This window comes from Cyprinodon tularosa, unplaced genomic scaffold, assembly GCF_016077235.1.
Source record: "Cyprinodon tularosa strain WSP-4 unplaced genomic scaffold, ASM1607723v1 ctg933, whole genome shotgun sequence".
Lineage (NCBI taxonomy): Eukaryota > Metazoa > Chordata > Actinopteri > Cyprinodontiformes > Cyprinodontidae > Cyprinodon > Cyprinodon tularosa.
In genome coordinates, this window is record NW_024039711.1 from 182564 (window position 1) to 199251 (window position 16688).

The 16688-nt window shown below is 43.1% G+C and overlaps 1 protein-coding gene across 1 annotated transcript in view; it reads right to left on the reverse strand.

The window, feature by feature from the left end:
• The window catches only part of LOC119776445 (integrin alpha-11-like), an 87096-nt gene extending 78384 nt beyond the window's left edge, over window positions 1-8712 (reverse strand). The window contains exon 1 of the mRNA XM_038274838.1: window positions 8577-8712. Within this exon, the coding sequence (XP_038130766.1) occupies window positions 8577-8625 (49 nt within the window). The 5' untranslated portion in view covers window positions 8626-8712. The remainder of the gene's footprint in view (window positions 1-8576) is intronic.
• Window positions 8713-16688: the final 7976 nt, after the last annotated feature.

Sequence of the window (16688 nt, forward strand, 5' to 3'; positions counted from 1 at the left end):
GAAAAGGGACAAGAAGAGAGGGACACAACCTAGAACAAATAATGGATGTCTATTCTATTAACATTTCTCTATCTGTAGAATGGGTCTGTTCTATGTGTTGTCTTCTCAATTAAGAGGGCCCCCTGCCTGTCTTTGCCTAGGGCCCTACATTTCCTAAATCTGTCCCTGTCTGTCTCTGTTGGCTGTAAGTCAACTGGCTTTAAAAAAAATCTGTTGAAATTTGTTATTTGTAAGTGGTGGACGGTGAGGACCCTTAAGGCCTTCACTGCTGGCCTAAAATTAATCACAAACACTAACCAACATTCATAAACTAAACTTTAATTTTCTTCTTTCTAACCATATTAATATTATTCCAAACAATCCATTCTCTCAAATTCGTGGCATTTCTCTGCTCTGCTTCCATTAGATTCAGGCAGTTGCTCTATATTTTGTCCAATCAGATTTCACCCTCTGTGTTGCTATGTCAAATCTGCCCAGGGCCTTCAGAATCAGCAGTGCTGCTAATGTTACCTTTACCTCTTTACCTCTTTACCAGGACCTCTCATAGAGGTGTGACCTGCCAGCCCCCCTCTCTGTGAGAACAGACAAAACCACAGAGAAAACCAGATCCTGCTCTTTTTGCCTCCATCTCCCTTGCCCATGAAGCTGGGGTCCACTTTGGCTGGTTCTCCACCACAGTGGAGATGCGGGCCCAGGGGGACCCAGACCTCCAGAATCATCTCTGCAAAACTGCTGCAAATCAAACCCTTTGCAACACATTTCTCTTGAGTTTCAGAACTTAAAGAGCAAAACTGGAGAGAAGGGCAGCCTTGATGAACAACTGAGACAAAGAACCCCTGATTGCTGAGCTGCAGCTGGATGAAACTCAGCCTTCCAAATGGACATGGACAAAAAGGTTTGCAGGTCAGGAATAATTAGGGACAGAACAAACAATATGTGTTTTGATGATGTTGATTCAATTCAATTCAATTCAGTTTATTTATATAGCGCCAAATTCACAACACATGTCATCTCAAGGCACTTTACAGTTCAACCAGATCATACAGTCAAATTGATACAAAGTTTTCTATCTAAGGAAAACCAGTTGATTGCATTGACTCATTGACTCAAATACAATCCCCCACACTAAGCATGCTTGTAGCGACAGTGGAGAGGAAAAACTCCCTTTTAACAGGAAGAAACCTCCAGCAGAACCAGGCTCAGATCATTTCACATGTTTACTGATGAGTAAAGTCAAGCTAACAGAATGGACTGCATGCTACGCTATGCTACAGGAATATGTGTTGAGTTGTTGTTGAGGCTTGGACAATCTTTATTTCACCAAGGGTTAAACACTGATATAACAATAGTGTTATATGCGGCTCCTACTATTCAGTCCCCTAGAGGTAGGGGGGAGATGGACTCTCCTGACCTTACTTCTGTTCCTCCCGAGTATCATGATCTGACACCAGTCTTCAGTAAGGTCAGTGCGACGTCTCTTCCACCTCACCATATGACTGCGCCATTGATTTACTACCAGGAGCCCCTCTTCCCAGCAGTAGACTGTTTAACATCTCCAAACCAGAATGTGAAACTATGGAGAAATATATCAATGAGTCTCTAGCCGCTGGAATTATTCGTCCATCTTCATCTCCTCTTGGTGCTGGTTTCTTTTTTGTGGGAAAAAAGGATGGTTTCCTCCGGTGTAGGTACCAGATTGACTCGGGCTGCCAGATTGACTCGGGGGCCTGCGCCTTTTGATGACGTCACAATACATAATTGTTTTAACGTTTGCACAATTGCGCAAAACATTTTGATTGGTCTGGACAGCTTACTAAAGTAACTATAGCGGGGTGTAGGTTTTATTCGAAAGCGGGATTGCGGTTTGTAAACGGACAATTTTACGAAGAAATTCTCCATGGTCCCTGCGCCTTCCGATGACGTCACCGAATTCGCCATGGGCCTTGCGCCTCCCGATGACGTTACATTATGGCAACGCCACTCAAACAAACTACATTGAGCCCGCGGTCTGCATTTGTAACGACAATAGATTTGTGACAAATAGAGACCGCAGGCGCAATGTAGTTTGTTTGAGTGGAGTTGCCATATCGTTACGAGTGGCGTTGCCATATAGGGATGGGCAGAGTTGCCATATTATGACGTCATCAAAAGGCGCAGGCCCCCGAGTCAATCTGGCAGCCCGAGTCAATCTGGTACCTACACCGGCCCTGTTTTGACTACAGAGGTTTGAATCAGATAACTGTCAAAAATAAGTATCCCCTACCATTACTGGCATCAGCTTTTGAACCTGTTCAAGGTGCGACAGTATTCACCAAACTCGATTTAAGAAACCCCTATCATCTCCTTAGAATAAGAGAAGGGGATGAATGGAAAACAGCCTTTAAGACCCCCATAGGCCAATTTGAATACCTGGTCATGCCTTTTGGTCTTACAAACGCTCCTGCCTGCTTCCAAGCTCTAGTAAATGACATCCTCAGAGATTTTTTGAATGTTTTTGTTTTTGTATACATCGATGATATTTTGATCTACTCCAAGAACCTCTCAGACCACAAGAAACATGTTCGTCTAGTTCTTCAGAGACTACTGAAAAACAAACTCTTTGTGAAAGCTGAAAAATGTGAATTTCACCAACCATCTGTCACTTTTCTAGGGTTTGTGCTCGAAGGCGGGCAGGTGAAGCCATCCGAAGACAAAATTAAGGCAGTTCTGGACTAGCCAACACCTGAAAACCGAAAGCAGCTTCAGAGGTTCCTAGGGTTTGCAAATTTCTACAGACGCTTCATAAGAAATTATAGTCAGACAGCTCTACCTCTCACAGCTCTGACTTCTGTGAAGAAGACATTCCAAAGGACATCTGAAGCCGAAAATGCTTTTAATAAACTGAAGACTCTGTTTTCCAGGGCACCCATCCTTATCCAGCCCGATCCCTCTAAGCAGTTCGTCCTAGAGGTGGACGCATCTGACTCCGGTGTTGGAGCCGTATTATCACAACAGTCAGAAAAAACTCACCCCTGTGCATTTTTTTCACGCAGACTCTCTCCGGCAGAACAAAATTATGATGTCGGAGACCGAGAACTTCTTGCCATTAAACTCGCACTCGAAGAATGGAGACATTGGCTCGAGGGTGCCGAGCATCCAGTATTGGTTTGGACAGACCACAAAAACCTGGCTTATCTCCAGTCTGCTTTTTTCCGCTTCAATCTCATCATCTCTTACAGACCCGGTTCCAAGAACGTCAAGCCCGACTCTCTCTCTCGTCTGTACTCCACTGATCAACCTGAGACACCCGAACCTGTTCTCCCTGCCTCATGCACTATTGGAGCCGTTTCCTGGGAGATCACTGATCTCATCAACTTAGCCCTGGCCTCTGAACCTGACCCAGGTAACAGTCCTCCAAACAAAACTTATGTTCCATCTTCCGTCAGATCTCGCCTCATCCAGTGGATGCACGCAGCAAAATTGTCTGCCCATCCTGGATTGAGCAGAACCATTGCTCTCATCACAAGACGCTTTTGGTGGCCGTCCCTTCATAAAGACGTAAAGGAATATGTTCTGGCTTGTCCCATCTGCGCCAGAAACAAGACCTCTCACCAACCACCTTCTGGGCTGCTGCATCCCCTGCCTATTCCAACCCGTCCATGGTCCCATATAGCTATTGATTTCGTTATCGGTCTCCCGATTTCCAAAGGTATGTCCACTATCCTAACCATTGTCGACCGTTTTTCCAAGGCCTGTCATTTAATCCCCCTCAGGAAACTACCCACTGCATTCCAGACTGCCCAACTTCTCGTGAAGCATGTTTTCCGCCTCCATGGAATACCTCAAGAGATCCTCTCAGATCGTGGTCCCCAGTTCATCTCACAGGTCTGGAAAGCTTTCTGTTCAGCTCTTAATTGCAAGTCCTCTCTCACCTCTGGTTACCATCCTCAGACAAATGGGCAGATGGATAGGATGAACCAACAACTCGAATCCACTCTCCGCTGCCTAACATCAAACAATCCGACTGACTGGAGTCAGTTCCTGACATGGATCGAGTACGCACATAATTCTCAGCAATCTGCTTCTACCGGTTTATCCCCTTTCCAAGTCTCAATAGGTTATCAGCCCCCACTCTTCCCTGCAGACGGGAGAGAGATAACGGTTAGATCAGTCCACCACCACATCCGCCGCTGTCAGCGCATTTGGAAAGACACCATCACCACCCTCAACCGCTCATCTGCCTCAGCTAAAAGATTTGCTGACTCCAAACGGCGTCCTGCTCCTGACTATACCCCTGGGCAAGAGGTATGGTTGTCGACACGTGACATTCCTCTCAAGGCCATGTCAAAAAAGCTCTCACCTCGATTCATTGGTCCTTACAAGATTGCTCAAATTATTAATCCCTCTGCTGTCCGCCTGCACCTGCCACCGTCTCTACGCATCCACCCAACTTTTCATGTTTCTCAGATCAAACCTGTCATCACAAGCTCTTTGTGCCCACCTTCCGACTCCCCTCCACCCGCCCTGGACATCGATGGTCATCCAGCATTCACAGTTCGCCGGATCGTGGACTCCCGTCGGCGAGGTCGCGGCTGGCAGTACCTTGTCGACTGGGAGGGCTACGGTCCGGAGGACCGCACCTGGGTTCCTGGCTCATTTATCCTCGATCCGTCCCTGATCGAGGATTATGAGAAATCCCTCCTGTCCACATCCTCGGGACCGCCAAGAGGCGGTCATTGAGAGGGGGGTACTGTTGGGATCTGGAGATTCACCACCTTTCTCCAGCAGAGTGTGCTGTGGGTCTCCTGGGCTGGAGCCCTCCAGCACACCTGACGCTCATCAGCCCATCAGGAGACCTTCCTGCATAAGCAGCAGCCAGACCTTCCTTCAACGTCGCAGTGTTGACAAAGTTTGGTTAGCGAACCTGAGCCTCTGTTATTCTGATAGAATCTTAGTTGTCTCTAGAGAGAAATCTGATTCTAATCTGCTTCTGTCTTCTTGCTCACAGGAAACTCGTCTAAACCTAAAGCTCTGGATGAGCTTTGCCTGTAAACCTGTCTGCCTGCCTAAGGGAGCCAAACCTGTAGATCTCAATCTGGACTCCTCCTGCTGCTCTCAAGGAAGAGCTGGAATCTCAAACCAAGGTCTGCCACTCATAAGTCAGAAGCTAGACGCTGCTGCTGCTGAGCACTCTGCTGAACCAACAGTCTCTGGACCCAACCAGTTCCCTCTCTCACAAAGATCTGTCTGGACCTCTTCAAGTTATATTCTGAATAATCTAAATTCAACAAACCATCTGACTGCCTGGCTAATCAAACTAACCGTCTCTGCAGACATCAGTGAATCCAGTCCCGGACCAGTGCCTGACCCAGTTCATGTTCTTTGTGTGAAAACCTTCAATAAACTCTGTTAAACTTTTACTCTGCTTCCAGTGGTGTTCTGCATGTGGGGTAAGTCTCTTAAGCCAATCATGACAGACATAAGTTTATAAATAATATAAATTACATATCTATTAAATAATCAGCATCTCTGTCGAGTGTGATATATTTTATTTCCATGCTTTATACTCTATTTTATCTGGTAATTAGATGCATATTGAATCTGAATGTCTCCTGACATAAATGTTGCAGAGCTGTGGTTATAGAGTAGAGGATTGAAGTTGTCTTAACTGGGCTTCTTGCTAGTTGATCTCTGTATTAAACCTTCACACTAATATTCCTCTCTTATATATGTGCTTGTTACATTTCATATTTGAAAAATATTGGTGGTTTATAAAGCTTATGTTATGCTCTCTACAAGCCCATATTCAATTTATCAGTGTTGATTTGGATTTACATGTTATTTTATGGTTACCAATGGCAACCACAGAGAATAGAGCAAAGGAAAAACTGTTTAACTGAGGCAAAAAATTACGTCCTGGTGTAACAGTGAAAAGTCTGATAAATAAGTCTGGTAGCTACAGTAGTGAGGTAACAAATACAATTCTGAATGGAAACATAATAAGAGCTGTGATAACTCTCCGACCTGTGATTTATGGATAATATGACAGAAACTTCCCTAAAGTTGCTTTCGGCAGAAATAAATCATGGTTGATTATAGTTAACACCTGTGGTAAAATTTTTACAGGTAAGAGCCGACAGGAACCTGCAGGCTTGAACAGGAACCACCATTGGTAAATGGGAACCACTAGTGGTGAACGGGAACCATCTGTGGTGAACGACAACCAGCAGTGGTGAACGCGAACCACTAGTAGTGAACGGGAACCATCTGTGGTGAACGAGAACTAGCAGTGGTGAATGGGAACCACTAGTGGTGAACGGGAACCATCTGTGGTGAACGAGAACCAGCAGTGGTAAACGGGAACAACTAGTGGTGAATTAGAACCAGCAGTGGTGAACGGGAACCACTAGTGGTGAATGGGAACCATCTGTGGTGAATGGGAACCACCAGTGGTGAACGAGAACCATCAGTGATTAACGGGAACTACTAGTGGTGAATGGGAACCAGCAGTGGTGAACTAGAACCAGCAGTGGTGAATGAGAACCAGCAGTGGTGAACAGGAACCACTAGTGGTGAATTAGAACCAGCAGTGGTGAACGGGAACCACTAGTGGTGAATGGGAACCATCTGTGGTGAATGGGAACCACCAGTGGTGAACGAGAACCATCAGTGATGAACGGGAACTACTAGTGGTGAATGGGAACCAGCAGTGGTGAACTAGAACCAGCAGTGGTGAATGAGAACCAGCAGTGGTGAACAGGAACCACTAGTGGTGAACGGGAACCACTAGTGGAGAACGGGAACCACTAGTGATGAATGGGAACCAGCAGTGATGAACGGGAACCACTAGTGGTGAACGGGAAAAACTAGTGGTGAATGGGAACCAGCAGTGGTGAACGAGAACCAGCAGTGATGAACGGGAACCACTAGTGGTGAACGGGAACCACTAGTGGTGAATGGGAACCAGCAGTGGTGAACGAGAACCAGCAGTGATGAACGGGAACCACTAGTGGTGAACGGGAACCACTAGTGGTAAACGGGAACCACTAGTGTTGAATGGGAACCAGCAGTGGTGAATGAGAACCAGCAGTGATGAACGGGAACCACTAGTGGTGAACGGGAACCACTAGTGGTGAATGGGAACCAGCAGTGGTGAACGAGAACCAGCAGTGATGAACGGGAACCACTAGTGGTGAACGGGAACCACTAGTGTTGAATGGGAACTAGCAGTGGTGAATGAAAACCAGCAGTGATGAACGGGAACCACTAGTGGTGTACGGGAACCACTAGTGTTGAATGGGAACCAGCAGTGGTGAATGAGAACCAGCAGTGATGAACGGGAACCACTAGTGGTGAATGGGAACCATCTGTGGTGAACGGGAACCACTAGTGGTGAATGGGAACCATCTGTGGTGAACGGGAACCAGCAGTGGTGAACTGGAACGAGAAGTGTTGAATGGGAAGCATCTGTGATGAATGGAAGCCAGTAGTGGTGAACGGGAACCACTACTGGTGAACTGCAACCACCAGCAGTGAAATGGAACCACGAGTGGTGAACGAGAAGCCCCAGTGGCGACAGGAACCATCAGAGAGGTGAGAGGAACCATTAGAGTGGTGAACAGGAACCAGCAGTGGTGAGTAGAACCATCTGTAATAACCTAAAAAGGCTATAAATCTAGGTAAGCAGCTCACTTCTTTCTATGAGATTGTTTTTTAGCAAAGAAGAGAGAATTTGGCTCCATAATTGTATCAGATGTTTAGATTACTGTTTAAATGAGAATAAGGTGCCTGCAGCATGAAGCCAGATACAATTTGAGAGTTTTCTCAAAATGTTGGTGTGGGGATAAATGGCTGTTCTCCTGTTTTTAATGAAATATTTTTTTATCAATCATCTCCAGAGGCTCTAGAGACACCTAAGAACCAATCTTCTTAAATAACTTGCTGTTTTTTAAGTCATTTTAAGTCCTTTGCTCTGAAGCTGTTACCCAGCAGATGAAAGCAAAAGAGATCCAACTCTCCACAACAGACTGAAAGAAGATCTAACACTGAAGGACCTCAGCTTCCTCTAGAAGTCCAGTCGGCTCTGTCTGTTCCTATCTAGGAACTGACTCCCCAGTAAGGTCTTGATTCCAGAGCAACTCTTCCAGCCGCTTCAGCTCTTCTCTCATGATGAAAAGGTGGTTTAACAGACAATTGTTTAGTTCTTATTCGGGATCAGGATTGTTTCCACACCATGCTACCTGCTCCTTGTACTCAGCTTATTGTCAGTCTCTGCAGAGTCATCTTAGTGTCCTGTGCTTTTGAACCTCCTGCTGACAGAAACCCTTAGTCCCACAAACCCAATTTTGAAACCTGAACCTTTAATTAAATAACTATTTAGTAAATTGGTAGATTATTTAATATAGGTCAGTATGATGAATAATTATTGATAGATAACGTTATGACAGGCAGATTCTTCAATCAGTGTATGAATGTCTGGCTCTGCTGTCCCTTAAATGTGACTGAATATTGAAGAGAAATTAAAAATCGAAATTAAAATGCTGCAAACATTACAATCCTGCATGCCTTTAAAGCCAACCTGCTTGGTGTTTACTAACCTGGCCACAGGGTGCAGGTCCACAGCACAAGGAGAGGGTGAAAATCCATGAGTCGTATTCAAAGGAAACACAAAGCAGAGTGAGAGAGTTTCTGGTTTCAGACTGGTCTGTTCCCTCTGCTGCTCTGATGTTGGACAGAGACGTTGAGGAGGTGCTTAGAGTAGTAATCGCACCTCTTTCTGACTCACTCACACTGCAAAAACAATCTAGAAATAAGCAAAAAAGTCTTAAAGTGTCCTTCCCTAAATTGGGCAGGTAAATAAGATGATTTGCCAATGGAATGAGCTTTTTTTAACTCTTAAAATAAGGTAATTAGATAATATGTAGTTGAAATAAGTCAATGTAATTGTTTTTTCTTATTATAAATGTAAATAGTTGTGTTCCATTGGCAAAGTGTCTCACTCACCTCCTCAATTCAAGAACAAATGCATTTATTTTAAGAAAAAATTACTTATTTTGACTTAATTTTTTTGCAGTGCATGTGGCTGCTCTGCTCACAGAGACGTCCTACATCACCTTACACCTCACCATTTCTCTTCCAAAGAAAGTAGCTTTAATCTGTGTGGCGCTGCAAAAAACAGGAAATTCCTCCAACTGTCTGTGATTCGGCTCAGACCAGATGTGCCTTAATGTACTTAAAATGAAAAAAAGTCTGTCAAGAACTCAGATGCTCTGTTCGTATCGACTCCCTTAAAGCCAGCTGTGCCTGAATGAAGTCTGTATTTCTTATGTTGTACAACGTACAACTTATTAAAGTCGTAGGGAAGTCATATTTAAATATCAAATCATTCTGGCTTAATGTATATAAATGTGCTCTCTATCAGACCATATTGTCCCAAAAGTTAGAAAATTTCTATTTAAAAAAAAAAATCCTGTCTTAAAATCTGTGTTTTTTTCCGTTACCTTATGTAGGCCACTTAGTTATATGTCATCCTGAACACCTAAATTCAGCCAATCATAAATAAACGGTCATCTGTCAATCTAATTTTTTCGGTCATAGCATCTTGATTCAAGTTGCAGCTAATATACGCAACGGTTGAAATAAGAAATCAGAATCATTTCCTTTCCCATTGAGTTCCGTCCCAGTGTTCACTGGGATGGACGTCTGTGTCTTCAGTAGGCGTAGAGCTAACAGAACTGGCAGCGTTGCGAGGCAAGGGCTCAAACATGTACGGCTGGAAGCCTTCTACACCAAACCAAGCTTCTGCCGCCCTGGCGTCCTCTTCCACAACATCTTCGTGCCCGCTTTCCTCCTCTAAATAAAAAATGGATGACGGAGGAGACTCATCCAGGACCTCCCAAACTAAACTCTCCTCCTCTTGCATGTTTCCTCTGTCCATAGCGTTCCTTGACAGTGTCGTTTCTAAGTCACCAATTTAGTGCTACTTGGTCCCAATGGAATTTCCCATTGGGAACCTACTAGCACTAAGTTGCTAACTGGTTAGCAAGATGCCGGACACAACCCGACTTGCTTACGAACCTTCCGCCACAACAATCCCGCCCCCTTGATAATCGACCAATCACATTCACTTTATTCATTCGTGTAAAGTCGGGCACCACTCGGGAGAATTCAGAAATGCAACGGTTTTCCTACGACTTTAAAAAAAGAAAACTGACAACTGCAGATATGAAGTGCAATGTGCAAAAATGAAAAAAATAAACTGGTTCGCTTTTGTACACAACTGCAGCACTGCATTAGACCAACACAAGTTGGAAACAGAAGACTGTGAATTTGTCTGACATTTAAAGATTTTTAGCAAGGAACAATGGCCTGTTCACATGATCTGGTTTCAGGGATGCTTGCAGAAAAAATGTCACTATATTACTGAAGCATGCTGGTGAAGATTCTCAGTCATCCAGGTTGGTGTGGTAAGCCTAGCGCCATTCTCCCCGCTTTACAAGCAGCATCAATGGGAACTACTAGACACATCTGCAATCAACAACAATTACTGAAGATTTCCAGAGGACTTCACCATTGAAATTCACCAGAGCTACTGTATATACAGGTGCTGGTCATAAAATTAGAATATCATGAAAAAGTAGATTGATTTCAGTAATTCCATTTAAAAAGTGAAACTTGTATATTATATTCATACATTACATACAAACTCATATATTTCAGATGTTTATTTGGTTTAATTTTGATGATTACAAATGACAACAAATGAAAATCTCAAATTCATCATATCAGAAAATTAGAATATTACTGAAGACCAATAAAAACAAAGGATTTATAGAAATGTTGGCCAACTGAAAAGTATGAACATGAAAAGTATGAGCATGTACAGCACTCAGTATTTAGTTGGGCCTCCTTTGGCCTGTATTACTGCAGCAATGCGGCGTGGCATGGAGTCGATCAGTCTGTGGCACTGCTCAGGTGTTATGATAGCCCAGGTTGCTCTAATAGTGGCTTTTAGCTCTTCTGAATTGTTGGGTCTGGTGTATTGCATCTTCTTCTTCACAATACCCCATAGATTTTCTATGGGGTTAAGGTCAGGAGAGTTTGCTGGCCAATTAAGAACAGGGATACCATGGTCCTTCAACCAGGTACTGGTAGCTTTGGCACTGTGTGCAGGTGCCAAGTCCTGTTGGAAAATGAAATCTGCATCTCCAAAAAGTTGGTCAGCTGCAGGAAGCATGAAGTGCTCTAAAACTTCCTGGTATGTGGCTGCGTTGACCCTGGACCTCAGAAAACACAATGGACCAACACCAGCAGATGACATGGCACCCCAAACCATCACTGACTGTGGAAACTTTACACTGGACTTCAAGCAACGTGGATGAAGTGCCTCTCTTCTTTTCCTCCAGACTCTGGGACCTTGATTTCTAAAGGAAATGCAAAATTTACTTTCATCAGAGAACATGACTTTGGACCACTCACCAGCAGTCCAGTCCTGTTTCTCTTTAGCCCAGGCAAGACGCTTCTGACGCTGTCTGTGGTTCAAGAGTGGCTTGACACAAGGAATGCGACAGCAGAAACCCATGTCTTTCATACGTCTGTGTGTGGTGGTTCTTGAAGCACTCACTCCAGCTGCAGTCCACTCTTTGTGAATCTCCCCCACATTTTTGAATGGGTTTTGTTTCACAATCCTCTCCAGGGTGCGGTTATCTCTCTTGCTTGTACACTTTTTTCGACCACATCTTTTCCTTCCCTTCGCCTCTCTATTAATGTGCTTGGACACTGAGCTCTGTGAACAGCCAGCCTCTTTAGCGATGACCTTTTGTGTCTTGCCCTCCTTGTGCAAGGTGTCGATGGTCGTCTTTTGGACAACTGTCAAGTCAGCAGTCTTCCCCATGATTGTGTAGCCTATAGAACTAGACTGAAAGACCATTTAAAGGCTTTTGCAGGTGGTTTGAGTTAATTAGCTGATTAGAGTGTGGCACCAGGGGCCATCAATTTTGAACCTTTTCACAATATTCTAATTTTCTGATATGATGAATTTGAGATTTTAATTTGTTGTCATTTGTAATCATCAAAATTAAACAAAATAAACATCTGAAATATATGAGTTTGTATGTAATGTATGAATATAATATACAAGTTTCACTTTTTAAATGGAATTACTGAAATCAATCTACTTTTTCATGATATTCTAATTTTATGACCAGCACCTGTATCCATTCACCAACAGGCTCATTTATATTGCAAAGCTACTATGTGAAAGAAACGTGGAGAATAATTGTATTTTGTCTGTTCTCACCTTTTTACGTCATTCAACATTTCAGCTTATTCAAAAACATTTATTTCACCCAAGGAAAATAAGTACATAAGAAGCCACAATTGTCCCATTTAGCAGTTTCCACAAACCCAAGGTGAGTTCTTCCTGCATTTGCGACAGGTATACTTTGTGTAGTGCACACAACGCTCAGTGCTGTGGTTCCTGTTGCAGAGCTGCGCACCTGGCCTGCTTATAATATTAATAATCAAAAAATAGAGTTTAGCACATTTTCCCAAAGTAAGAGTTGTAGTATAACACAGATGAAGTTATCTGTGTATCCTACAAGTTTGGAGGCACTACAGTGATCTATAGTGTAGTCATTGCTCATTTTATACTAATTCTAGAAGTGCCATTTGTCATTTAGGCTTTGGAAATTCCTCAAAGTATTATTTTCGAATCCAATAAATGTGATAATAATCCACCTCTCCTTCATGATGGTTTTGAATATTTCTCTCTGATTATTTTGCAACTTGCAGACGGTCCCTAAGCTTTGCGGAGCAGTAGCTCCCCAAAGGGTCCAATGTAATTGCGCAATAGGAGACTACGGAGGAAACTACGGTTGTAGCTCACTGTCTACCTTAATGTGGTTGCAGAGAGGTGTCTGTTTTGTAGAATAAATCGTCCGCAGACGAGTTATTAATCCGTAAAAGCTGAATCTGTAAATATATTGCCAACTTTACTGCAGTTTCACGATGCTGTCCGCATGTCTGCAGAGGAGGAGAGAGAGAGGAGAGATCGCTTGAGTTGTATTTCCCCCCAAATAAATAAGCCAGATGGTCATTATTGTATAAATGGTCATTATTAAATAAATATATATATAAATATAAATATTGTCGCTTTCTACAGCTTTCCAGCTCATGCAGCTATTTTCATTGTACAGATCCGTTATCGTCTGATCGCTGCGCTGGTGGCTCCTCTGTCTAAAATCATTGTGGTGTTGTCAACACTGACGATGTAGACCTAGTAATAATTAAATGTAAATATGATTTGAGGGACTTGAGGTAAAACCGAAACTGAAGGGAGTGGAATGTTTCTCCAGCACGGTGCTAATGGGGCATTTACATCTGAAAAGGGATTCATGAGCTGATAAGTGATGTTGAGGGGAGTGGAAGCTGACGAAAATCCTTGTATCTTAAGACTTCTAGTGTTAAACTGAACTTGCAATATTCATCAGTGTTTGGCGCCAAGAACCATTTCCTCTGAGCACGGAGCAGCCGGCTTGCTTGGTCTCACAATGAATCCTGCGAAAACCAAGGCTATGGAGGATACATCGGACCCATCCTTTAAATCAGGCAAAAAGAAGGACTCATTTTAAGGCCACATACCGAGGAGTCTTGGAATTCGACCAGACCTCGGCACTGCGCTATGACGTCATCGGCCTTCGAATCTGGACTTCGGAGGATGCAGCCCATAAATTCGAACACAGTAATTGTTTACAGTTCTCTTTATATTTCCCAATTGCTCTCCATTGCCCCCTAGTGTCATCTTCCTTCTGATTGATTTTCTTGTAGTTCTTTCTCTGCACACCTGTTCCCACTGAGATCATCACTCCAGTCTTTGTCCCGCAGCAGTGTGTCTCATATATTTTTGATTTGATGCCCAGTATTGAAACGGGGTCTGTGCTATGTTATTCCACGCCACAACGCCAGAGGGCCAATCAGGAACTAGCTGTGGGTCTAGATACGGCAGAGACGGTGAGGAACTGGAGGCAAGTTTGTGAGACAACGGAGGGATATGAGGGCCAAAAAGAGCGGGGATCCAGGTGGAAAAAGGGTCCCAGCGTTGTCACGCACCTCGCTCTTCTAGCTGGTTCACCTTCACCAGTCGTTTTCCAAAATGGCGGTCATACAAACAAAACTAGCCGGTAAGGTACCAAACAAGAAATACGCACAGTGTAGAGCGGATGTAGATTTGACCAATCAGAGGCCTCCTGTCTGCGGTCACCTACAATTTTGGAGAGGTGCAGCAGAGTGTCTGCTGAGGGGGGCGGGGCATATCTGCGTTTGCTGTGACACAAGCAGCCTGGTTAATGAGCATAAATTAGTCTGTTCCTCAGTGTATATATACCCTTCCTCTGCAGTTTGTCTTTGCTGGATCTTCATCATTGTCTTCATCAGTTCCTGTCACTCACCTCCCAGTAACTGGACTTTGGCTGCTTTAAATAATTTCTGCCTCTGTATTTTGGCTCCAGCTTCATACTAGTGATGGGTTCATGCGGCGCCATGAAGCGTTTCAAATTGCCAACCTGTATTGATAGTTGTCGATACTGTGTCACTGAATACTGACACCTGCTGGACATTAAAAACACTACAGGCCAACTCTGACAGACTAAACTGACACTGATTTGATGACCCATATAAAAATTATATTTAAATCCATTGTTTGCTTCAATGTATATTTCATATTTTCGTTTGAACTGAAAATATGTTCGATATTTTGAGATCTTTAGACAATCCATTGATTTGAACAGATAATGGGAAATTTTAAATGAGCATGTTGGACCAGGATTTATTTATTTATTTATTTAAGATAATAACTAAAGGAAGAACACCAAATTAAAAGTCAATTCTAATTTGGATAAGTGGATTAATAACTGAGAGGGAAAGGGTGACAAAACAGGAAAATAAAATATCAGATCAGAATGGTCCCTCTCACCTAAAAACTTTCTTTTCCCCTGAGGCTGATCCATTTTTCTTGATTAAATTAATGATGAACAGCAAAAGATCAGAATTTTTTTTGGCAGATTTGTTACGTTGAAAGATGTGCTTATAGATTATTGCGTCAGTCAGTTCGAAACAGCTCCTGTTTCGGCCACCTGACTTTCTTAAAATGACGCGTGCACCGACTGTTACTGTTAGATTGTTGGTTTTATTATATAACAAAATGACAAGGGTATGTAACTGTGATAAAGACTTGTGGCCTTAGCGATAATAGACTTCATGCTGCATTTAAAACCAAATTCCACCCACCATTGACCAAGTGTGTTTCTTCCTGATACACGGAAGCCTCATCCATCCATTAAACTCAGCTGCTACTATAGCTGCATTATCTGTAGTCAGACAGACGAGCTTCACTTCTTCTAAGCTCCAAGCTGCCATAGTGTATTTTAGACCTGTAGTGATGTTTTCTTCTGTGTGAACTTGTGGCTAGAATGACGCTGGTATTAGGATTATTTACGCTGAAGGTGTGTGAGTCTGTTAAACCCTAATAAGACCTGCCTGCTGCACGTCACAACTAATGTTTCCCAAGTTTATCTAATTAGGAAAATTCCTCTGTCAGGATAAAAGATCAGCTTCATTCTGCAGGTGCCAAAGATTTGGGAATTTGGGGGGGATTTCCCATTAGGCAACACAAGGCAGCTGCCTAGGGCCCCAAGTTCCTGGGGCCCCCATAAAACTCTGTTTCCATGTATGGTTAATCCAACTATTCCTTATTTCTGCACATTAATTATGTTTTTAATAAAAATCCTTTTGCTAAAATGCCATCAGAACGCTGATAATATTAAGTGTGTCTCAGTCCCCCCCCCTTCAGTGTCCACCATATTGGATCAGTCCATTTGCTGCACATGTTCAGAAAGGTCCAAACAGACAGCAGCAAATCATTTGAAAACAAACCATGCAAAGAGCAGTGTTGCCAACTTAGCGCTTTAGTCGCTATATTTAGCCACTTTTCAGACCCCTCTAGCACTTTGATTTCTAAAAAGCTCCTAGCGCCAAATCTAGAGACTTTTTTCTGCTACTGGATACTTTGGAGACAACATCTAAAAGCAGCGAACTCTGCTCTCCAGAGCAAGTAAATTGGTAACCCCGCCTCCTGCTCTCCTCTATCTTGTCTGCTGTCATGATTCATGCAGCTATTATTTCATCCAAATGAAAAATGGAGAACAGAGAAGCAGATCATGGCTTGGCTACAGTGAAAAGAAGGACTGGGTTATTTACTTTGGCCTTTTTGGAAACACAGGAAGGAGCAATCAGCTAAGTGAGCTTAGTGCTTGGAAAAAATCTTTCATTCCTTTAGAGACAGCATGAAAAGTCAGCTGAGTACAAAACATAGAGAGGAAAACAAGAAGAAAAGGGACAAGAAGAGAGGGACACAACCTAGAACAGATAATGGATGTCTATTCTATTAACATTTCTCTATCTCTAGAATGGGTCTGTTTTATGTGTTGTCTTCTCAGTTCAGAGGGGCCCCCTGCCTGTCTTTGCCTAGGGCCCCACATTTCCTAAATCCACTCCTGAATATAGTGTAATATTTTGATAAAGCTGGAGCTATGGAAGTCTCCTCATTTGCAAATGTGTATGATGTTAGCAAGCTTGTTGCTAGCTAAATATTTAGTTTGTTAAATAAATATTAAGTTCGGAGCTGAATATTTATTTGGCAAACTGAATATTGA